General features: G+C 40.8%; 1 protein-coding gene across 3 annotated transcripts in view; it reads right to left on the reverse strand.

Annotated features, from left to right (window-relative positions):
- LOC123761725 (uncharacterized) overlaps positions 1 to 25,100 on the reverse strand; it is an 82,818-nt gene continuing 57,718 nt past the window's right edge. For 2 of the 3 annotated variants that reach the window (XM_069330617.1, XM_069330616.1), the window contains exons 4-8: positions 24,300 to 24,477; positions 22,025 to 22,139; positions 12,363 to 12,425; positions 5,378 to 5,473; positions 1 to 2,893 (exon numbers count right to left, since the gene is read on the reverse strand). In XM_069330617.1, coding sequence (XP_069186718.1) covers positions 1,812 to 2,893; positions 5,378 to 5,473; positions 12,363 to 12,425; positions 22,025 to 22,139; positions 24,300 to 24,477 — 1,534 coding nt within the window. In that variant the 3' untranslated portion in view covers positions 1 to 1,811. The remainder of the gene's footprint in view (positions 2,894 to 5,377; positions 5,474 to 12,362; positions 12,426 to 22,024; positions 22,140 to 24,299; positions 24,478 to 25,100) is intronic. The other variant, XM_045747867.2, reaches the window with a different exon arrangement.

Below are 25,100 nucleotides of genomic sequence, written 5' to 3' on the forward strand. Positions count from 1 at the left end.
CAAGAATATATAGGATTTAATTATTTCATATTACATTATATAAAAAAATATACCCAGCAGTTTATTTAGAGAAAGGCATTGCCTAAGAAAAGCTAAGATTTTTTTAATAACATCTTTTATCCTATAATTTTATACACAATATATACAAGGCTTAATACTCTACTATATACAAGACAAATTATTACAAATTTTAATTGCCAGTAATTGCTTAATATACTTATTTTAAGCAATAGGTAGTCTCATCCTCAAAAACATCTAGAATTTCTGTAAAAATACATAGTATTGCATCGGTATATACGTGAACGAGTCATGAAATGTATTTTCACAAATAATAGATACATGCAATTTACACACTTGAACAACAATTTAGTAAACTGTATATTTACAGGATGAGAGCTACACTCATGGTGGGGATGAACCCTCCTACGGATGAACCCTCATCCGTAGGAGGGTTCGAACCTATGTCATCTGTCGTGGTCTAGTCGCTAAGAGCATATGAACACCCACCGCATAGGTTCGAACCCTCATCATGGCTCCTATAAATTTACTCGTTGATACAGTCACATTAGTGTGATTACTCAGTGTATTGAAAGAGGAGCATCACAGGTAGAACAAGTTCCAGATGACAGAGCCTAAGGCTCCCAGCTTTAATAGAAGCCTCAGGAAATCCTTGTGTGTTCTACTGAACACACGTAAGTAATTCTTATCCATGTCATGGTCTAGTCGCTAAGAGCGTGTGCGTGGGAACTCCCACCGCATAGGTCCGAACCCTCATCATAGCTCCTACAGATTTTCTCAATATTTTCCATGTTAATGTTTTCTTCAGTAATTTAATGAGCTTGTATATTTTCTTATTGATGGGACCAGATTCTAGTTCTGGTTTCCACTAGGTGCTCATGATTCATTAGAACCTGGAGTGGTACTTAGGCTTGGAGGATTCCAGGTGAGTAGCTTAAGAAGATTCAGAGGAGGGGCCCGCCACCAGCAAGAAGCTTTTCATTACATTGAACGGATGATTTTTTTCTAATTTGAGGAGCCATATTTCTCTCCATCATCTGGCCCTGTATGAGAGAATATATCTCATGTGCTTGCCTGGAAGCAAAATAACACAAGAGTAGTCAGCCCATAAAGGGGATTCCTTCAACCTCTTAAAGCAGGTATCTCTGGTGGGTTATTGGAGATACCTGCTTCGCGAGGTTGCAAGCTCCCAGAGCCAAGCTAATCCCTGGAAAGGAAATCCTGACCATGGTCAGATGCAAAATGGAATGCTAGGGCACATTAAATATGGCTGACAAATATAATGAAAATTATTATTTTTTTTTTTTAAGCAATGGCCACCAGCGGAAAATAATGTTCCATGGAAAGCCATCACCTCTTAACTGAAACTGTTTTGCCAATTATGGACACAAAATAAGCTACTGGTGTTGGATAGGTTACATCAGATGGAGGAGTGAGGGCACAGGCCCGCTATGACCCCAGGTGACCTGGGCTGCCATCCAGGGTCCCCATTTCCTTCAAGCTTTTGTTTGTTTTGTGTTCATACATTCTGGTGATTTTCCCTAGCTTTGAGGTTGATCTCCAATTCCCTTGCTCTCCACATTTTGTAGAGTCAGATTCTGGTCTTGGCTCTCGGTAGGAGGCAGACAGACCTCGGAGGCCTGGTGTGTTGGGCTAAGACTTTGTGGTACCAGAACTAAGCTCACCAGGCTATTGAGGGATCCTTTCCAGAATGAAAAAAAATAAGCCATGAATAACGAAGTAAAGATTAACCACAATGTTACGAGTCCCAAATTCTCAAATACTTTAGAAAATCAGGACTCTACTATATTTGTCTCATTATTTAAAACATTTTTCTCATCAGCATCAGCTGTATAAAATTTTTCAATAGCTGTAACATTTTGAATATTGCTTTCCTCCAAATTGAAAAGATCAGAAAATGATCTCTTAACATTATTAATAAGAGCAGCTACCCTCAAATGTTTACCCTGTCCAGTCAGATCACCACATTTAGATACTGCCAATGTTTTCCTTACATGGAAAATTCTTTTTCTAGATAAAATTGGAGACCCATACAGATTGTCTACACTAGGCTGCCATACAAGAGGCCATTGGGGTTTCTGTACTTTTGAACCTTGAAGAGGTCTTACTTGAGGTGAAAATTGATTATTCTGTAGCTTCTTGAATTGAGTTGATGTAATATCCCCAACTGAAGCTGATTTTATATGTTTAGTCATAATGGCTGCAGGTGTAAAAAGTATCTCCCTATGACTTTTACTTATGTTTTTGTCTAGACACTGAATTCCAAGTCCTGGCCATTGCAATGCTGTGATATTAGGCTGTGAAGAACTTGGGCAAGAAGTCTCAACAAACTGGAGGCACTCTGGAGTAGCAACATTGGCATGTTGCTCTCTACTGCAGCCCATATCAGATTTGTTAATGATGAAAAGATTAGACATAGAACTATCTTGCATGAGAGGTAGACACACCTCAGGTAAATCCAGTTCATTGGCAAACGCCATCCCTCCTGTTTCTTCTAAAGCATCATTATTCGCATCAAGACTCGCATTACTGCCGAGGGCAGTGTTTGCTGGAGTTTGTTCTCCCAGTTTACTGGCGACACCTTCCTCGGCAGTATGTGGGTCACAGTGGAACTGTCTAGAAGCATCAGAATTGTTATGTTCTTTTACATTCCCACTATCAGGTCCACAGTCTGTGGCCTGCTCTTCTTCCTTACTGATATCATCTCTACCAACATTTTTCTCGGGATCTCTTGGATGATGGGGCATGTTACTCCTTTGTCCTTTGGGTTCCACTCTTGTAGTACCCATCTTTTGCTGACAATTATTTGTTAGCTGCTGACATTCTTTTTTCTTCACTCGACTAATCTTCTGATCTGAAAATGACAAAATTAAACTTTATGCAAAAATATAAAAATTCAATTTGTTTCAATACAATACACATTATACTGTATTATATCTTCCAAACTGCTGATTACATGCATATGTGTATGTATGAGTGACAAAAATATCTTTGAGTGCACAGTGCTTTTACAATTATAATTGCATAATGTGTACAATATTCAATACTGCTAGGACTAAGATCTGCCAGTTAATCGGTGATCACGGTACGAAAGTCTCCTAAGAGAAGACAAAAATTGAAGTGCTAAATATAATGAAAAAGTCTTTTCTGGTGCCCATATCCCTACCCCACCGAGGGGTCTACCAGAAAAAGCCAGTGTTGTATGTAATGAAATGCTAATTTCTGGGCGAGCCCTGGCGGCTACCTGAAGTTACTATTTCCGATGTAGGTGCTGTAAGTGCTCTTTTGTAATGCACACTGATATAGTGTGAGGAGGATGTAGAGAACATTTGAAACCAAGTGTTTAATGAGGGGAACATTTAAAAATCCCACCAGTTCAGCAGCCACATCTGCAAATGCATGGTTGTGCACTTTACATGGGAGAACTGTTCCTTCAAAAAACTAGCGTTGAATGTAATGAAACGTCATTTTTTGGGTAAGACCCGGAGGCTCCCTGGAGCCATCGGACTGATATGCAAAATATTTGTCTAGGGCATTAGTCAATGGAATTCAACCTACCGGGGACTACGTGCCAGAACCTGCCCCCTCCCTCAGAGGCAAGGGAGCAATGGCCTCTGGAAACCCCCTCTGTGATTGGGGGTTTATTCGTTGTCTGCCATCAACTGGGGTTAGGCACCCAGAAAGGTAGGCATAACAAAACAAATCCCACTGGTAAGAAAATTGCAACTAAAAACTGAACAGGGAGGCAGAACTCCCTCAACTCTCAAGGAAATAAGCAAACAAACAAACTTTTCGAATGCACCTCTTCAAATTTTTCAGTTCTCGGGCTCAATCTTTTAAAAAAATTTAACTTGGCATCTGAAGTTTTGCCTCAGTGCTTGAGTTTGTTGATATACGTATGGGCCAACCGAGCACATAGCGTGCTTCAGTTTACCAGTGTCTCCCTAGTGATGACCGCGCTTGAATTCTTTGTGAAGAAATTTATTGTTTTTGTGCTTTTTTGGATTCTGAACATAAAAAGTTATTATATATATCATGCCATGGATTCCAAGAAAGTCAGTGGTAAAGTTCAACCAAAGAAAATAGTTGTGAGGATGACGATTGAGGAAAAACAAGAGATCATTCATAGCGAGAAAATGTGATGTCTCACTACAGACAAGTGTTAAAATGGAGGAAAACTAAGAGTCTTTAGACATACAGTATTCTTATAAGACAAGAAAACAGTGAGCCACAACCAGATGCTAGTGGTATGCCTGCAAAATGTAAGAGAGAGAGCACCCCAGAAATGTCATCACAACTGTTATAATGAAAGGGGACTCTCCTTCCAAACACTAACACCTCTCCTCCTTCTCCCTTCCTCACCATTTTCCATATGACAACAAGAGTCCTCAATAAAGGTAAGATAAACTTGTACATAATTTAGTACAAAATATAAGTATTGTAGAAGTCTGTATAAAATGTATTTTTAAGTTAATATTTTGGGGGTGTGAAACGGATTAATTCAATTTACATTTTTTCTCATGGGAAAATTTGTTTTGGTTTTCAAATTTTCGGTTTTCGAACCATCTCGGGGAATGGATTAAATTAAAAAACGGTGGTACACTGTATCTGTTAGATTAAGGACTTGCCCAAAATGCTATGCAAGTTAGTGGCTTTGCCAGAACATAAATATCAATGTTTTGAACTCCCACAAACCCAATGTACCTTTTTGTATATATAAAAATAAATAAATTATGAAGGGAGATTAAAAAGCTTAATTTACATTTTCTGAAATTACGAAGAGAAAGAGGGTGACACGATTGAAGTATGCAAATGGATTAAAGTGTTAAAAACAAGGTTTTAAATACAGTACTGTATATCAACACAAAATAGAACACGAAACAATGTGTATAAATTGAATAAATTAAGATGTAGGAAAGATTTGAGTAAATATTGGTTTCTATATGGGGTTGAAGATACATGGAATAAATTACTGGGTATCATAGATGTAAGATTGCTGGAATGTTTTAAGCATAGGTTAGACAAATATATGAATGAGTTTGGGTACATAAAAATAGGAGCTACCTCGCATGGGCCAACAGGTCTACTGTGGCTTTCTTTATTACAGTACTATGTTCTAAATATTAACTGTTTTGACTTCTCGGTTATGCAGTACAATCTGCATTAATCCGCCAAGTTTACTGAAATGATGTGGTCTAATTGGTCCATCAATGGAGAAGTCAATGTACTGTCTGCTCACTGTGACTAGTTTCTAAGATACAACCAAAGGACAAGATGAACCTAATGGGGAAACTTTTGCAAAACACTAACCAAACACACACTTTTAATTATATCTTACCACTTTTATCATGAGTTCTCCACAATGACTTCCGGAAAGACACAATCATTCCCCCAAAATTTCTGGAAGCTGGAACTTGGTCATACTGTGTTCTACCTGAAAAAAGTTAAAAGCCCTCCATTAATTTAACAACCTAAAGGACATTTTTGTACATTAAGTATGTAAATGATAATTTCCTATAAAATTTGTTTATTAAAGTTTAATAAAAATGCACATGAGTAAGATCAAATTTGAGGTCCAAGAATAAAAAGTACATCTATTATGCTCAACAGAAATTGACAATTTATGACCAAAGCCTCATGGCAGCTTCCCTGAGCCATAGATCCTTTCTAGCATGCCAAGTCCTTTTTGACTCGAGACCCATAGAGACGAGTAAACTTACAAATAGTCTTGAACTGTAGTCTAGGAGCGAGAAGCATAGTGGTAACATACCTTAATCCACCACTGAGGGAAACAGCATGCTATGACACCAAAGATTATACGAGTAGTACAATCTGGCTCGTTTTCAACTCGTAATCGAGAAGTCCAGGTTCGAATCCCAGGCAGGATTCGAACTGCCTGGGCTATCTTATGCCCCTAAACTGATACTGCCAGATCTCTCACTTTCCAACCACAGATCTCCCTCCATTGTAGTATGCCATTGGCCAGACATTTCAGCCCACCTTCTTTAGCTTCATTTGTTTGAATGTAGGTTAGCTGCACATTATGGGGAGATGGCTTAGGGAAGCTCCCAAGGGGACCTTGCTCAGAAATAGAGCTTTGTGTAGAATGACCCCCCCCCCCCTTGGGCATAAAGTGAAGATTGCTACTTTCCCAATCCAGTAGTCTAGCTGGTGATGGTTGAGGTAGTGTGTCATTGATAAATATGTAGTTGCAGATCAATGCTTGGTTCTCAGAGCTCCAAAGGATCGTTTTCAGAAGGGGGATCAGAGTGCCGAGTGGTTTGAGATGTTCAGTGTCACAGAAAGCAGAGACTTGCAGTGATGGATTGAGATATATATAAATGTACACTCCAATGTGCTCCTCCACACTAAATTATGGAAAAAAATTTTGAGAAAGGGTTCAGAGGTCAATAAGATCCTGCTGTGCTCACAGTGATCTGGGCAATATGGTTTAATAGAGCTACCAAGGTGCAACTCAGAAAGATAATTTTTGTTTTATTAATGAAATCTAAAACATTTTAGGTTTCTTCAAGAAAAAATATACATGTTAATTCAGGTAAATATTTATAAAAGAATTTTGCCTAACATGCTACTGTTAATAGTTTAACACTTTCTTAAATAAAAAAAACAGGCATGCAAATTAAACAAATATATAACACACACACAAGCAAATAATAGCTTAACACTGCTAGTAAAATATTAACTTCAACACTCGAGGACCAGGCCGCGGGGACACAAAAAAAAAAAAAAGAAATCATCTCAAGAAGAAGATAACACTGACAATAATATGGCATGGCATAGCATGGCTTGATATATACCCTTGGCAAGGACAGGAAGCATCTTGGGCTTATTCTGAAGTCTTCCTAGCCAAGGGCGAGGTTGTTTGCACTGTCAATTTACCAGTTTAGGCCAGACTGCACAATACCACTGGACTATGAGAGCCTTCACTCATGTGAGGCCATGCACTTCAACATTCAGGTAAACTATTTATTTATTTATTTATATATATACAAAAACTTAAATACTAACTTAACTATTCCTACTGCAAAGATGCCCTACTGCACATGCGGCAATATGAGGCCTCTCACTTCAACAATGCAAAAGTGTAATAATATGGAGTCTCTAAACTGAACAATGCAAATAACATGTAGCCCTTTGCTTCTCTGCTGCTAATGATATGAGGACCTTCACTTAATTTTTTTTTTTTTTATATAAAGTCCAACACATTAACATTACTGAAAATAACAGCCAGTATTCAGATTTTTTTCTTTTGAACTCAAGCCATGGATGCTGTATCTTTTTTGTTGTGATATAGAGGGATGGAATTATCAGGGGAAAGTGCCACACCATTACAACTATATAGCACTTGGAAGGGGTCAGGATAAGGATTTTGGGATAGGATGGAGGGACGGAATGGTGCCCAACCACTTGGGCGGTTGGGGATTGAACGCCGACCTGCATGAAGCGAGACCGTCACTCTACCGTCCAGCTCAAGTGGTTGGCCTGTGACATGGAATCTGTCAGTGAAATCATCCAAGAGCAACGTATTTAACTAAAATTCAATGATGAGAGCTTGAAAAAGCTGGCATTCTGAATTGTGGTTGCCAAATACAACTTAACAGCTATTTAAACATGTGGTCCAAAATGACTACTGTCATAATTTCCAACTTCATATTTGGTTGAATATGGCTTTAGTACAGTCAATAAAATACTGATAAAGGAAAGAAGTGGAACTGATATATACATGCAAGGAGACACAAGACTAAAGCTAACAAATATCAAGCCAAATATTGAGAATCTTGCAGCACAAGGCTCACACTGAATGAATATTAACAGAGTAAAATGTCTTTTTAAGTTTCATTAACAAAAATTGGTGGGACAATTGCTTTACAGAAAAGTTTACAAAATACCCTAAAGAGGCCAATTGGGGGGAAAAAAAGGTTGAAAAATGCTGGTTTATATCTTTACATTTGGGTCCCTAATATTGTCCTAGCAGTGTCTTGTTTTGTTGCACTCATGCTTTCTTGTGGCATTTTTCTCAATTTTTAGTAGATTTCTGACCTCCAGGTTCCCGTCACCATATTTTTGGTAGGCAAGAGTGGATTTTTGGTAGGCAAGAGTGGATCTCAGAGACCTAGGGCCAAGATTCAACAAGAAGTTGTGCATCTACTTACGAACCTGTACATCTTTTCTCAACTTTTGGCGGCTTTGTTTACATTTATTAAGCAGCTTACGAGCGTCAAAACTTCCCAATAAAATGCTATTATTGTTATAAACAGCCTCCTAGTGCTTTGGAGCTCAAACTGTTTAATAAAGGTAAACAAAGCTCCCAAAGTTTGAGAAAAAGTGAACAAGTTAGTAAGTACTTGCGTAACTGCTTGATGAATCCAGGTCCTGGTGCTTCTTCCTAAGGCAAGACTGGTGCTTAGCATGGGAAGCTGAGGCAGCCCTCCCAGAAAACAAGAAAAACATCAAACAGCTAAAAAAATAATAATTACTTAACAACAGGCACCATCAAAAGGCTATCTTTGTGAAAAATTTACCCCACTAGTTCACTTAAAATCAGCTACATATCCTTAGTTTCTATGTATTTTACAGTTGTCTTAGATGTCTCCCTCTCATGCTGTGAACATTCTTGCAGACTCATAGTTTCTGGAATAGTATTAATCACCAAGGAATGTACTGTATACACTTATAAAACAATTTTCTCTTAAAGGAAAAAAAAATCTTAGAAAATATTCCTGAAAATGTATACTTCACAAACTAAGAGATACTTGTGGATTGTGGTTCAACAAAATCTAAAAGAAATGACACAAAAAGTGGCAGCTCATTTCAAGTGCTGGTCTATAGCCTAGAGAACTTGACTTGTATTTTCATTATACTCTTTAGAACAACAATTTTTACTTTGGGCAAATGATTCAATGGAGAATGTTATTGACAAAAACATGTGGCAATAATGCAACATTGCAGGAGAAAAAATCCCCCCCTGCATTATTGTAACATTTTATGGAGATATCGTCATGGCAACACACCAGAGAATTTCTTTTTGAATGATGGTATTGTATGTTTTTTATTGGGCAAATATTAACAAAAATTACCTGTTCTTTGATGGTTAACCACTGTGCTGCTCGCCTTTCAAATACGGTACCCCCCTTCCCTGTGTGCAGGAAATAAATTCTCGGGAAAAAATTCTTTTTGTTTTTGAAAATGTTAAGTACCCTTTCCTGATCACAGATATGTAAAAAAAAATCGAAACTGTAGTTACTTTGGCCGCAATAGGGTCCGGAAAATGGCGTGTGATGTCGCGATTTGGTGGTTGGCCGTGACGCAGACTCCAGAAGCCAGTCGCTTGCCAGCTTCAACATGCGTTAGTTGCCACAAATATCTTTTTTGTTTATTTTTTTGCGTACATTTCCAAATACTGTACAGTACATTTGTTTTGTTTTTTCTTGCCAGTCCTATGTATAATGAACATGTACACAATATTATGGCAGTAGAACATCCATACTGTTCCAAGACACTGTTATATTTGTCTCAAATGCATCCACATATATTGCTCATATATATCCAATGTTTCATGTTCTTTTATGTATATTTACAACATATTGACACACTATACACACTATATACATTCACCATCAACACACTCAGAACTCTGCGAGTGTGAGCTACCACACCCAGCCAGCCCTCCCTCACTCCTCCAACACCTAGCTTACTCCTTACACTTTACTCGCCAACATTCCTCCTCCCACCATACAGTTATTGTTTTTATTACACTACTTACATACGTTATGTATATGTATCTACATGTTTTATTCACCATAACTATGCAAGTAAGCCGGTAATGTGTCCAAACAGCATAGTGGCTACCATACACTGCATAAGAAATCACACAGCAGCCAGCAGACAGTGCTACATTTATGACGCTACCACCCTCACCAAAATGGCTACTCCCAACATACTCCTGTTGCTCTTATTACACTATATACACACATTGTATACACCTATGTACCATAGGTGTTCACCATAACAAACCACTCAGCTAGTATGGTTATCTTCTTGAGGTTATCTTGAGATGATTTCGGGGCTTAGTGTCCCAGCGGCCCAGTCCTTGATCAGGCCTCCTTTTTGTTACACACCCTCAGGAAGCAGCCCGTAGCAGCTGTCTAACTACCAGGTACCTATTTACTGCTAGGTAACAAAGGCATCAGGGTGAAAGAAACATTTTGCCCATTTGTCTCTGCCTCCACCGGGGATCGAACCCGGAACCTCAGGACTACGAATCCGAAGCGCTGTCTACCCAGCTGTCAGGCTCCAATGGTGAGCAAAACAAGAACATGGCTGCCACACACAGTGACGCTACCTGGATTCCCTCCCTCCCTCCCTCACCAAACATCCTCCTCCCACAATACTACGCACAGCACTAATTATCACCACAATCCTTTTATTATCACAATCCTGATCACTAAATCCTGTAAATGAATAACTGACCACAGGTTTATTTTGTAAAGTGACATATGACGTCTTTGAAGATTCCTAGAGGGACGAAATAATGCTGTGGTGCTGTGGCTAGAGCTGTGAACATCGTGAACGGCATCAATTCACTGATATTTGAACATTGTACACAGTCATTATCACACTCAGGCTCTTCTGTAATTCTATCATGGTTAAATAATACCAGTTATATATATATATTTTGACATTATTAGGCGATGCTGTAGTCACAAACTGAACAGCAGTGCTGTGAGCTCATGCTGCGTACGCCAGCCTTGGTTGCTCACTCAGTACTGAGGCTCTCACACCCGGGAATGTTGCCCGCGATTTTTTTTTTAAATGGCGTCTGTTTACAAGAGCCCTGAGGAAGCTGATGTGAACCCCATGTAGCCGCGAGAGTTTTGAATCATACGCTAAAAATATAAGATCCCGGAGGCGCATTGTGCACCCCCTGTTGAGCGCCTGCAGGCGTGTTGCGCAGTTTAGTGGTTAATAAAATAACATATTATTTTAAAGCTTTGAATAAATTAATTGTTGCATTTTTTAATGCAGTTCCTTATAATTTCTGGGAAGTAATTAATTATCAAAGAAGGCACCAAGCCAGTAATTTCTGCGAAATTTAACTTTATATTTTTAAAACTGATAAACAATAAATGCAGTTAATGTAAAATAACTTTGTCCCTTCCTTAAGTAGCTTCTCTCTGCAGGACAGTGGGCCTTAGGGTGGTGGTGTCAGTGGCTACCTGAGCCGTGATGTTCTGCTGTTCATGGCCTCATCACACTCTTCTGCTATGTTGGCACATCTATGATGTACATATCTTGTGTTTCTTTTTGTGTGTCTGCTGTCTGTCTTGCCTAGCATTACCAAGGGTATCTTCTCACCTATAGGTCCTGGGTTCTATGCTCTGACTCCCTAATGTGTTCTATGGTCCTTCCCCCTCCCCCTCTCGCCTTCATTCCTGGGCTGGTTGCCCTGGTCTTTGTGGATTTTAGCCATGTGCACTCTTAGTGTTATTCTGTGGGGCCTTTAGACTCTGTGCTTTGGGTTCTTGGTTGGTAGGGATTGGCTGGTGCTGTGGCTAACCAGGGTGCCTGCTTCTCTAGACCTTTTAGCCCCTATTCTCAAGCTCTTTTTTCCTGGATTCTGTTCAGTGCTCTTTTGAGCTGCCTACCCCTGGCCTTTAATGCTCTGGGCTGTTTCTCATGTATCTAATGAGTTGCACATCTCGTGTCTTGTCGGCCGAATCATCTTTGTTTTTCTAGCATTTTGTCATAAGCCTTCAAGCTGTTGTTCCTGTTGTATAAATGCTATTTTCTCAGCTAGTGTGGAGGCTTGGGTCCCCAGGCTGTAGGCATGGCTGTCTATATCACTTAACAGTCTTTAAGCATTTTGATTGTTGCAGAGTTTTGCAAACTTTTGATCAATTCTTTTCTGCACTAGGGCATGAATGTCACAATGAGTAAAAAGTTGACAAAACATCATTAGTCACAAACCTATGCTAGGTTCACTACTCTCAAAGCCTTCTTGACAAACAAAGCCATTTTATACATAAAATATTTGTATTAAGATTAAACATTTGTGAAAGGTCACTAAATACATTTCCAACTCAAACCTCAGAATATATACCATACACCCAAGACAATAGAAATAATACTGAAGACAAAAACCTTTATGGCACACCCTAATTCACAAGTTTAACAATGTTCCTTGAAATCTCCAAATGTACACAAACAAATAGCACTTAACAAGAGATTCATTTCTTCATACAGATAAAAAAATATGAGACTATTCACAAAAAACACCTGCTTTATGCTTGTGAGAGTCTTACCAGTGGCGGTCCTTCTAAGAGTTGACCGTCCATGGATGATGGATCCACCGCTAAAGGAATATGCTGCAATACATTGAAAACAAAAATATGCAAGGTTTCTCATTACAGTACTAAACACTGCTGCATAAATTATATTCTAGAAATATCAATAGTTATCAAATTAATTACAGTATTGAAATATTATCACAATCCTTACTAGCCATACTTTATGGAAGAAATTGTTTAATAAATCAGTTTAAATTTAAACATGGTTTAAAGACTGTGCAACTTAAGTATAACTATGAATCTCAGGTCTATATATTAGGCTACATCATCAACAAAAGAATCAACAACATACAATATATATATATATTAATAATTGAATATCCATTTCTCTGCTCAAGGTTAGCCTCATTAAACTTCGCAGGATAATGGCACTTTTGTCAGGAGTGTCATGATGGGGTCAGGATTGGCCCTATGCCACCTTGAAGGCAAAGTCAGCCATTATGCACTTCCTTCCTGAAGTCAGTGGACATATAAAGTGTTCTACCTCACTACCCTACCAGAGTCCATATAGGTTTTAGAACTTGTTTAAATATTAGTGTATTCCAATAATGACAAGTAAATGCAGATTCAGATGACAAGATTTGCATTCTGGATGCAAACATTTGGTTACAGTGATGGAGATAATGTGGAGGGGGAAATGGTTACAGTTATGAGAGGAGATTCAATGAGATAATCCTTTCCCTTAAAACCAAGTCTGGTGCCCTTGAGGAGATACCAACTTTAATTTACAAAAAAGCCTCCAGATCTTTAGCCCCTGCTATTGCTTTGCTCTTCAACAAGTCACTTCAACTCCAAACCTTCCCAGATATTCTAAAAAAAGCGAGAGTAACGCCTGTCCACAAATGTGGTAATCTCACAGATGTTAACAACTACAGACCTATATCTATCCTGCCAAACTTGTCAAAAATTTTTGAAAAACTAATCTATAAGCAGCTTTACTCATATCTAGCCAAACTCAATATACTTAGCCCTTGCCAATATGGCTTCAGACCCAAAAAAAGCACTAACGATGCACTTATTAGTATGCTTAACTCGATTCATACAGCTCTTGATAAAAATGAGTTCTCTGTTGGGTTGTTTGTGGACCTGCGTAAAGCTTTTGACACTGTCAACCACCAAAACCTTCTTCTTAAATTACATCATTATGGAGTCAGAGGACACTCCCTACAATACCTCAAATCCTACCTTACTGACAGGCTCCAATATGTTTCTGTGAATAATACAATTTCTCCCACCCTACCCATCAACATTGGTGTTCCCCAGGGCAGCATACTTGGCCCTCTCCTCTTTCTCATCTACATTAATGACCTTCCAAATGCCTCCCAACACCTCAAACCAATTCTATTTGCTGACGACACAACCTTCATTTACTCCAGTCCTGATCCCCTTGCTCTAAATGCCACAGTAAATACTGAGCTAAATAAAGTCCATCTGTGGCTAACTGCCAACAAACTCACCCTTAACATTGACAAAACCTTTTATATTCTGTTTGGCAATAAATCCTCTAATCAAATAAATCTCAAAATAAACAATACCCAAATTTGTAACAAATTAGATGGCAAATTCCTTGGCATTCTCATTGACCACAAGCTTAATTTCCAGGGACACATTCTAAACATATCAAAAAAAGTTTCAAAAACTGTGGGCATTCTTTCTAAGATCAGATATTATGTACCACGCCCTGCCCTGGTGACTCTCTATTACTCCCTTATCTATCCATATCTCAACTATGGTATTTGTGCTTGGGGCTCTACTACCCAAAATCACTTACGTCCTCTAATTACTCAACACAAAGCTGCTATTAGGACAATATCCAATTCTGGCCCCAGACATCACTCGGTACCCCTACTTAAATCTCTGAATATGTTAGACATTAAGTCACTGCACATTCTCTCATGTGTATTATACATATATAAAACGCTAAACTATAATGCCAATCCTGATCTCAAAAGCTTCATAGAAGGTTGTATCAGAACCCATGAGCATCACACCAGAAATAAATACAGTTTTGATATTCCTAGAGTACGACTTAATCAAACTAGAAATGCTCTACAAATCAAGGGGCCCAGAATGTGGAATGACCTTCCCAACCATGTTAAAGACTGTACCTCTCTCAACCAGTTTAAGTTAAAAGCGAAGCTATACCTAATAAATTCCCTGTAACCTACCTTACCCTTCTATTGTCAACCAATGTCTGTTTTTTTCTTTAAAGAGCGCTGTTTGTCGACATAATTGTATTTGTGCTGCTTTTTCATCTATGTTTTCATTTCTTGTTTTCATTCTACTCATTATGCTCAATTAGTATTAAGCTTGTCATTTACGTTTATCATGCCCGAAACGCTTTGCGTAATAGTGGCTTTAGGCATTGTATGTACTAGCTCTACCTATAAGTCAAACAATCCTTGTAAATATTTATTGTATGTATGTACCTTACCTAAATAAAATTGTATTGTATTGTATTGTATAGATGGGGATGGTGTGTGCTGCCTAGGGAGGGGGGGGGAGGGGGAAACAGGGATAGTATATCCTGGGGAAAAGAGACAGGGAGGGTGTATGCTGGGAGGAGGGAGATGGGGAGGGTGTGTGTTGAGGGGAGATGGGGAGGGCATGGGGAGAGGGGGAGGGTGGGTGGGAGACTTGAGTTGACCCAGGCACTACCAGGCATCCATCTTTTTTATTATTTTATTTTATTTTATTTTTGTATTTATATATACAAGAGTTGTTACATTCTTGTACATCTACTTATTTATCATTAATAACCAAAATATTGTACTGTAAGATTAATAGATGACAGGTATATTATCTTGGTGGCAAGTAAATAAATAGCATTGAGTATACTTGACATTAATTAATGGCAAGTAATACTTTTTGGTACTAGTTTAGTGCAAAAATGCTTTGAAGCATCCCTCAAAAATCTTTCTTTCAAGCTTTACAGGCTCCTCTAAGCAAAAATTGTGCTCTTGACTCTAACCAAGACACTTCAGCAATTTGCTATCATAGGATATGTATTTCCTTATATTCTTTGTATTCCTCTTGTAATTTCATCTGATCTCATATAAACATAAAATTTTCTTTAGCATTTATTTACATTTGTATTCCAAGCATATCTGCACCAGCCATTATATAATATGTACTATATGTACAGTGTATGGAAGAAATAAAAAAACCAGCATTGAATGTAATGAAATGCCATTTTTTGGGTGAGCCCCGGAGGCTACCTGGAGCTATCGGGCTAATATGTGATACATTAGACCAGGGCATTAGTCAATGGAGTTCAACCTACTGGGGACTATAAGCCAGAACCTGCCCCCCCCCCCCTCCCTCAGAGATGCACAGGGGAGCAATGGCACTGGAAACACCCCCCCCCCCCTGTGGTTGGGGTTTTCCTTATTAGGCACCCAAAACGATAGGCATAATGAAACAGACTCCACATGTTAAGAAAATTGCAACCGAAAGCTGAACAGAGAGGAAGAGCTCCCTCAATTCCCATGGAAAGAAGCAAACAAGCAAACGTCACACCTCACCGCTCGCCCTCGCAGCCCTTCCGACCCCAGGACGAGGCTAGGGGTGGACTCCCCTGAACTGGCTACCCAGCAACTCCAGTTCAGAGGCTAGGCATCAAAACAAAAGCGAAAACTGCCAACCGGAGGGAGAGAAGGTGCCAGAGAGCCTTCAAGGCTCACCCAGAAAATGGCATTTCATTAATTTCAACACTGGTTTTCTGTAGGGAGCCCTTCTGGCTCCCTCAAGCTGCATACCCAAAAATAAGGAAAAGAGGGACTTACCTAGGAGGCGGTTGCCACATGCTTCTCAACTCTAAGGTGAGAGAACTGGTTGCAACCTGCGACCCAAAGCCACACATGAATGCCCAGGGACCAGGATTGTTGACCAAATAACAGGTGGCCAGGACCCTGTTCGACCTCCAAAATCCCTGTGCCCAAATATCAGCCCAAGACATGTTGCCGAAGACGGTTGCCAAAGCAGCAAACTTCTGAATGCCATGGGCGCAAGGATAGACCACAGGTTGACTAGACTTAATAACCATGCGGACGACCTGGGAGATCTGAGCCCTGGAACAGGGAACGTGGAAAACCGGATCAACCCAAAGCACATCCCCAGCCATAGAAGCCGAGGTGCGCAGGTAACAGTGAAGAGCTGCAACCGGACACAACACATGATGCCACCCCCCCCCCCCCCCCCCCCCCGGCTTGACCAACCAAACATCAATGACCCAAGGACCCCTCTGGAAAGCAGCCATCTCATTCTTCTTCAGAAAAGAGGGAGTAGGCTGCAACCGAACAAACCGATTACCAGGTCCAAAAGAGCAGAAAGCCCTGCACCGAAGAAAATGAATCTCACCAATCCGACACCCAGAGTTCAATGCCAGCAGAAAGAGCATATGGAGAGAGAAAATAGTAGAAAGAATACCAGGAAACTTTTTATCGTTGCCGAGACGAAGTTCTCAGGTTGGACACCCTCAACGAAGCCACCATATCACCATACAAATGGTAATAAACCCGTGTCAAAAAGACCAGATGCGAAGAGCGGAGAAGACCGAACCAGTCGTGCACTGGACCGGTCTGATCTGTTGGAAGAGGCAAAGCCGCAGAAAACCTCTGGGTTCAGACACCGATCAAGCAGCACCTGAAACCAAGGCTGGGGCGACCACCAAGGGGCCATGTGGACTACTCTCCTATGGTAAGACCAACTGAACCAGAACCCAAAGCAACAGCTGAACCAGGGGGAAAAAGGTACAGATAACCCAACCTCGACCAGCCCTGCCAAAAGGCATCCACCATGAAAGCTCCACAGTCGGGGAAGGGAACCACATAGATCGGGAGACGCTGAGACCACGCCAACGCAAAGAGGCCCATATTCCGGGAGCCCGTACATATGGCAGAGCTAACTGAAGGAGTCGGCATCTACCGTCCATTCCATAGACAGGGAAATGAACAGAGACAGGCCATCCGCCAGGACGTTGGACACTCCCTAGATTTGAACCGCATGGAAAGCCAAACCCCAACAACCCAGCAGATTAGCCACTCGAAGCGACCAGCCCTAAAGAGGTAAGGACTGAAGGGAACCCCCACAGTTCAGGCAACGAATCACCAGAGAACAGTCCGAATGAAGCCGGATGGTTGAACCCCGAGTGACCCAAACCCTCCGAAGTGACAACCAAACCACCGCAAACGCCCGCATCGAGCTCTGAGTCTGATGAAAGGATGGACCCCACCGCCCCTGACCAGCCTGGTGAGCACTGGTCACAAACCCCCAACAGAGACGACACGTCTGTGAACACATCGCTCGAGGGCTCGGGTAGGCGCCAAGGCACTGAACCCCGAAAAACCCGAAGAGGAAGCCGGCGATGCAGCAACATGCAAGAGCCCTGGAGGCCGAACCCAACAATTGCGAGAGAGGCCAGCACCAAAGATGAAGGCCTAGCACTCAATACCCCACGTCCTCCTCAAGCCAGTTCAAAGACAGCTCGAGAAGGGAAAAGAAGCGCAAGACCGAAGCCAAATGCCCACAGGTTCATAAGTCCTCAGCAACCAAAGGCGTCAAAAGGGAGGGAACCTGCACGTGTAGTTGCACAAGGCCAACATCCTGAGGAAGCACAGGGGCGAACAAGCACACATTAAGGAGCTCAAATTTGCCCCCCAGATAAACCTGCAGAACCGTAGAAGAGTCTCGCCATTCAAGCATGCGGGTCTGACAGAACCCATGCCATGCCTCCAATGATAAGAATGGGCAGTCTGCCAGCCAGGAAGATTCAGGAACCTCCAAAAATGCACCCAATACAGGGAAGAAGAACCGAACTCAAAGGAGGATGAATCCATAACAGGCATAATTCGAGTCTCACAAGAGGTATGCAGCAAGCACCTCCCAAACCTCCTTAGGCGAGATACAAGAGGCAGAAAACCTCTGGAAGGAAGGAACCAAGGAACCCAAGGAAACCTGGAACCAAACCAGGGGAGGAATTGGCCCCAAATCATACTTATACAGGGAAGGGGGGATAAGAAAACTCCTTGTCCTGCAACAACAAGCCCCGCGAAGAGGACACCAACACCCAAGTGAGGTCAAAGGGGGCCCAAGCCCCACAGGTTAACTCCTCTCCAGCCCCGGGATCCCCCAAAGCGGGACCTGGGGCAGAGCAGTCCTTCATACCCTCTACTCCTGAAGAAAAGGCAGAGTCCAGGAGAAAGGCAGAGAAGAAAGGGGCATGCTGGTGGGACCCAGAAGCCTCAGCAGGAGGAACCGGCTTGAATGCATCCGTCCACAACCCAAATGGTGCAGCTCCTAAAGCTGCCCTAGTCTCATTAACAAGTAAACCTCGCTCAGACTCCGAAACTTTCAAAGATTTTTGGGAGCCGGAAGAAAGGGAGGGGATTGCAGGACGAACACAGGGAAAGGACCAGGGGAGCACGGACGGAACCAAAGTCGAAGCAACTAACGCCCTTAAGTCCAGGTCCCTATAACCAAAGAGGGGCAGCCTCGGGGCATCCGGGTGGGCACTCAGCCTAGCGCGTTGCAGCAACTTAAACCTAGCGTGCAACATGGATGCCGCCTGTACCCAAATATTAATGTCATCAGAATGGGTTAATTGGAGAACAAGCAAAGAGCAAGTCTCGCAATAATCTAAGTCAAAGGTATCTGTGACCCAACATGAGAGGGGCAAAAGCGGTGACTGTCACCCTGAGACAAGGGCACACAGCAACCTTCAAATTCGCATGAGGCAAGCAGGAACTCTGAAGATGCATCCACAGGTCCACCGAGACCTGACAGGGTTTACCAGGGCCCATAGGCTGACTACTACGGGAAGCCTGAGCAAGGTGCTGCTAACCAGTTAGACCCAAAGCTAACAAGGAGAGATCACAACACTGAAATCCCTGCGACGTGTACAATCACAGGGGCTTAGCAAAGGTCCACCAAATTATTATAAGCAGTCATATAGCCACACTAGGCAAACAAAACAAAAAGGAAAAGAAACCCCCACAAAAGTACAATGTTCCCAGAGAAAACAGGAACTGGCTGCTCAACACCTTGATGCCCCAACCAGCAAAAATACCACTCCCTTCCCAAGGCCAAACTAGGGCCATGAAACCCCAGCTGGCCCCAAGGGTAGAGTAAATGCTGAGCAGCAAAAACCCCTATGGAAATGGCATCCCGAAAGCATCAAGGAAGAGAACCCTGACACCTAATGTTGGAAATTTCCAACACCGAATACAACACTGTTGTATTCTCATTACTTATTACTAACTCTACTAATTATTGTAGTAAGTAAAATTAACACCACGTAGAATTCTCATGTACTAATAATTTCATCTGTGCAGTAGGCTAGAATTCTCACGTCACCCGACGCCAGTATTGCGTCAGATTTCATTACAATAAACACGTTATATCCAATGTATCTGAGAATTAAATTCGATTCTCTATAACCAAGGCATTCTGTGTGATAATTAATTACAGATAAATTGACCTCCAACTAAAAGCCGAATAGAGCGTTAGAGTCATAGCGGTTATCTAGTAATAAAAGTTAACGTCACAAGTGAATGCCATGGAGAGACATTAATTCCTCTCCCTTATATGTTTACTATCACTAAATTGGCAAATAATAATATTTCCCTCTTCTAAATAATAAACCCGTCCTGTCTCCAACATTTCAAGCACAAATGCGAGAAATACTAATATTCATGACAATAATTTGTCTAATGAACGCGAGACGCGGCGTGGGTGAGGAGGGCACGCCAGTACACGTGGATGGAAGCTCTCGAGCAGACCTGTCCTCATCGTGCTCATGAGGAGACGCCATTGCCCAGTCATCAGGGTAGACGTTATCCATCCTCAGATGAAAGTCGCCACTGTGAGGCGTGAACAACCTTGCAGATAATATCTTCAACTGGTGTCGGTGTAACATAAGGAACCTTTTTAATCTGGTTCTTGACTACAAGTGACCGGCCAGTGAAGCGCGCCATTATCCAGGATAGGGTGAAGCCAGAGCCTGGGACGCGAATTTTGGCAATCTTAAAACTTATACAGTGCCCATATTAGCTAAGTATCTTATCCTTATTTGATGCATCGCGTAAGGTGTAGTATGGTAGCTGGGTGATTGGCCGTGACGACGTATACCAACACCAAACCACAGGTCATTACCCATTATCGCCTGTAAATATTAATTTCTTGAACATAGAGATTCCGTAGCTTAATTAGTTGCTACTGTAAATATTTGTTTTGCAGCACGTGAGAAGAATTCTCCCTGCCGCCTTCTCCCATGTTAATCCATCCCACTCGTCAGCCAGCCGAGCCCAGGGAATTAGAGGAAGCGTCGTGACTTACACAAAGGAATCGTCATTAAGCTAAGATTCCTTTGTATTCATTTATTAATTATCTGGAATTATTTACATGCAGAATTCTTTGGATTAACATGTGTTTATTGTGATTATCATTATTATACTCATAATCTATGTTCCCATTCTTGGTAATGACATTGGTTTTGCTATAATTCATAGGATTAGATTATTATAATTTGGATTAGTGAACGAACCACACTAGTTCCTGGACGTACTGAGTTCCAGTAATAACCCCCCAATGTAGGTGTTTGAGGGTTTGATTCATTTAATTATACAGCCCATTAATTATTTCTATGATCATATTCTCTAGTATTTTATCCATAGTTACTGGTTCATCTAGGAATTATCTAATGATCAGAAATTCTCAGTTTCCCTCTTTACTATAAAAGCGGGTGGTCCTTCGTAATTTAATTTACTACATTAATATTTAAATAATCAGATTCAAGCCCCAAATGTCCCACACCCGAGGGTAGTAATCACAGGGCACTTAGGGAAGGCTGCCTTAAGCGCATGCAGTCCCGGTACACAGCAGTACACCTGGCCACCACACCACAAACAGCAGAGGACACCACTAAGGCAAAACATTGCTAGGAAACCGAGGCCATAGTTGACGACCGCCCTCTATCGCATTAGCCAACAAACGGGAGTTGCTGGGTAGCCGATGCGGAGGGGGGGGGGGGGGGTCCGGGGCTTTCCCCTCCCCCTCTTGGGGAGGGGATGGCTGTGCAGACAAGCGGCGCAGCGGCTAGGTGTGAAATTTGCTCGTTTCCTTGGGATTTAAGGGAGTTCTGCCTCTGTTCAGTTTTTGGTTGTAATTTTCTTACCATATGGGGTCTGTTTTGTTATGTCTACCTTTCTGTGTGCCTAACCCCAGTTGATGGTAAATAAGAAAAAACCCAACCACAGGGTTTTTTTCCAAGGGGCCATTGCTCCATGTGCCTCTCTGAGGGGGCCAGGTTCTGGCTTGTGGTCCCTAGTAGGCGGAACTCCGTTGACTAATCCCCCTGGTCTAATATAGCGCATATTAGCCTGATAGCTCCAGGGAGCCGGAGGGGCTCCCCACAGAAAAGGAATATGTTTAATGTTCTTACATGTGAAATCATTCAGATATACAAAGTCACATTTTATATTCATATGCTTAAAGCATCAATATTTATAGTTATACAAATAACAAAATAAGCTCAAGCAAAATACAGTAGCCATTCTATATTCTATCACATGCAATGATGCAAGATGCCTCAAATACAAGATTCAAGTTTAGAAACACACCTGGTACTCTGTGGCTCCGGCAGATAATCTCACTGAAGCCTCTGCGAAACGATTGTGAACGAAGAGCATAGATAATAGGGTTGCAAGCAGAATTCATATAACCAAATAAGTACGCCTGAAAAAAGTAAAGACTTTAGAATTAGTTCTGTCAATGAAGAATTTGATATATTTACACTGCCACAGTAAGGCAGGGCTGTAAGAATGACCTAATATAGGCAAAAGTTGTATTACCCTAAAGTACCCTTACCATTTTGAATCTCCAGCCCTGGGCTTCTTGTATGTATATCTGCATGGATGTGAAATACACAGGGAATGTAAGAAATCTGCTGAACAGGAGTGTGGACCAATGAGGCTGGAAGAGTGCCTAAACCAATCATCCAGTGTTTGAGAAAGGGATGTAATTAAATTGAAAGAATAATTTACAGTCACAAATTGAGAGTGGAAGTGTTTGACACAAGGAAGGAAATGTCTGAATGGTGTGGGATGCAGCAAGCAACAATGTTCTCTTCTTGTGGCAGAGCTGGTGAGGAGGGAACATGCTTTGGAACATCTAGACCAAATATAGTGCATCAGGTGGGTTGTGTGTGGGGGAACTACAACTTTGAGGTATTCAAGTAAGATAAATGGTGCTTTAGGTGACTTAATTTAGATAGATATGACCATTAATCTCTTGATATAAACTAAGATAGCCAGCCATGCCTCCAGTACTGTTACAGAAGTTGGCACTGATATTCATATTATGTTCTGCCTTCACTATTAAGAATTATTCTTCTAATTATGTATTAAATTACTGGTGCTACTCCAGTATCATGGTTTATCAAACCCTTTATTGGATCAAGAATAAAGGAAAACTATCATGAATCCAGTATCTACTCAGGTCTGTTATAGTTTTGTCAGCCACGAGAAAGGTGTTGAGACACTCACTTTTAGTCAGCTCCTCAGAAGTGATCAGTTCTGTGATTGCTTAGCCCATCATGAAGATCAAATGTCCACTATTTTAAGTAAAGAATACATGTACAGTGTCTTCTAGAACTTTAATTTCCCTAACAATCACATCTGTTACAGTAATCTTCCTGGGGCCAGATTCACGAAGCAGTTACACAAGTACAGTAATTACGAACATGTACACCTTTCCTCAATCTTTGATTCCTTTGGTTACATTTATTAAACAGTTTACAAGCATGAAAACATCCCAATCAACTGTTGTTATTGTTATAAACAGCCCCCTGGTGCTTCGGAGCTCATTAATAGTTTAATAATTGTAAAACAAGCCGCCAAAAATTGAGAAAGGATGTACAGGTTCGTAAGTGCTTGCGTAACTGCTTCGTGAATCTGGCTCCTGGAAGGATATATTATATTACTGGTATGCATGCAATTAAGATATTACCCATCTGTGATGTAAGGGGATATCTCTGCTGAAGTCTGAAGGAGATCACAAGTTAATTTCTGTATTTACCGGGGTCAACTGGGAAGAGAGCAACCTGTTCCCGACAGTCTGCCATGACTGGCATAGCATTTATACCAACATATAATTAGCAAAAGTGCTGCTTGGGAGTTTATGTGATATTAACACTTAAACGGAGTGAGTTTTCTTTAATGTCTTATGTCTCATGTATAACTGTCAAATATTTTCAGTTATTTTAACAATTCAAAAATGTTATCATTTCCCATTTAATGTTAAATATTACCCCATAACACGTGTTCATTTTTTCCTGTTCTTGTTTACATTATGCCTTCCTTAAAAGCTGTATATCACTTGCTAAATTACTTGACCAATGTTTATGTTTATTTACTTCTTGTTAGTATTAAGTGTCACCTCATCAAACCATTAAACAACCTTACTGAATTATTTTAAGCTATGCCTAAAGCACTTTACATAGTAGTGGCCTTTAATACACATTTTTTATAACAATATTAAGCCAATGCATATTATTCTTTTGTTTACATAATAAATAAAAATTATTATGGAATAATAATACATTTCTAGTGGTCATTCTGGGCTAGACTGAATATTTCCCAATGTCTCCCTAGCACATTATGATACTTGAAAACTTGCCTAGTACTGTAAACTGGTGCGGAATGTCAACCCATCAAAACTGCACGAGGTCCTGCACATGGGATTACAGAACTTCATCTAAGGCAGCAACTGAGTGAGATAGCTCAGAAATTATATATTCCTGAAAATTGGCACTTTTATGTTGTATTTGAATGTTGCTGTTCTAACACCAAACATGAAATTCTAATTTTTCCAAAGAAATATCATAGTTGTACTTACTATTGGGTTCAATATTTCTGGAACATTTTCTGACCCCAAGAAAACTAAAGAAAGAGAATACATGATGTATGGCATCCAGAAGAGCAGGAAGAGAGAGAGTACGATGCAGAGAGTCTCAGTGATTTGCTTCTGCTGTATCAGAGAATTGCGCACGCTCACATCAGCAAAGTCTCTCATCCTGCAAAGTATAAAATTAGGAATATGACTAAATAAAATATGCAATATAATATAATTCAAATTTCCTCATTTCTTAAGATCAACATAGGCAGCTTATCAATGATTTAGTTTAAGAAGTACTGTAACCTAAAAATTTCCTTTAATTACATATATGTACTTTCAGGGTAATGGCATTTCTTCAATAGAATACAGTAATTAAGACAAATGATGTAGCAGAGAATAAGTCACAATAACGAGGCTGAAACAAATAACTACTTGATGAGGGTCCAGGACGGATCGAAAAATCTTCACTGAAAATTTGATTTCTTTTGTGTGGGTTGGGTTAAAAATGATGGTGCTGCAGTGTTAATCTACATGTTAGTAATAATTAACAATGATCTGTAAAACTGATTAATTTAGTTCATTAATTATGCGCCACATACCCATCCACTGGGTGGTAGTGGACCCCATAACCATACCTGATTTACCAGAGGGCCTAGTTATTTATCCGAGAACCCTAGTGGCCTCGATGAGGACAGGAAGCCGGCGGCTTGTCAAAGGTCCTCCCCTCCTCCATTGCCTTGATCTTTTCCAGGTATTTTAAAGGTACAGCATATTTTAAAACAACCCAGTTTTGGCAGTTAA

The sequence above is a fragment of the Procambarus clarkii genome, chromosome 24, assembly GCF_040958095.1.
Source record: "Procambarus clarkii isolate CNS0578487 chromosome 24, FALCON_Pclarkii_2.0, whole genome shotgun sequence".
Lineage (NCBI taxonomy): Eukaryota > Metazoa > Arthropoda > Malacostraca > Decapoda > Cambaridae > Procambarus > Procambarus clarkii.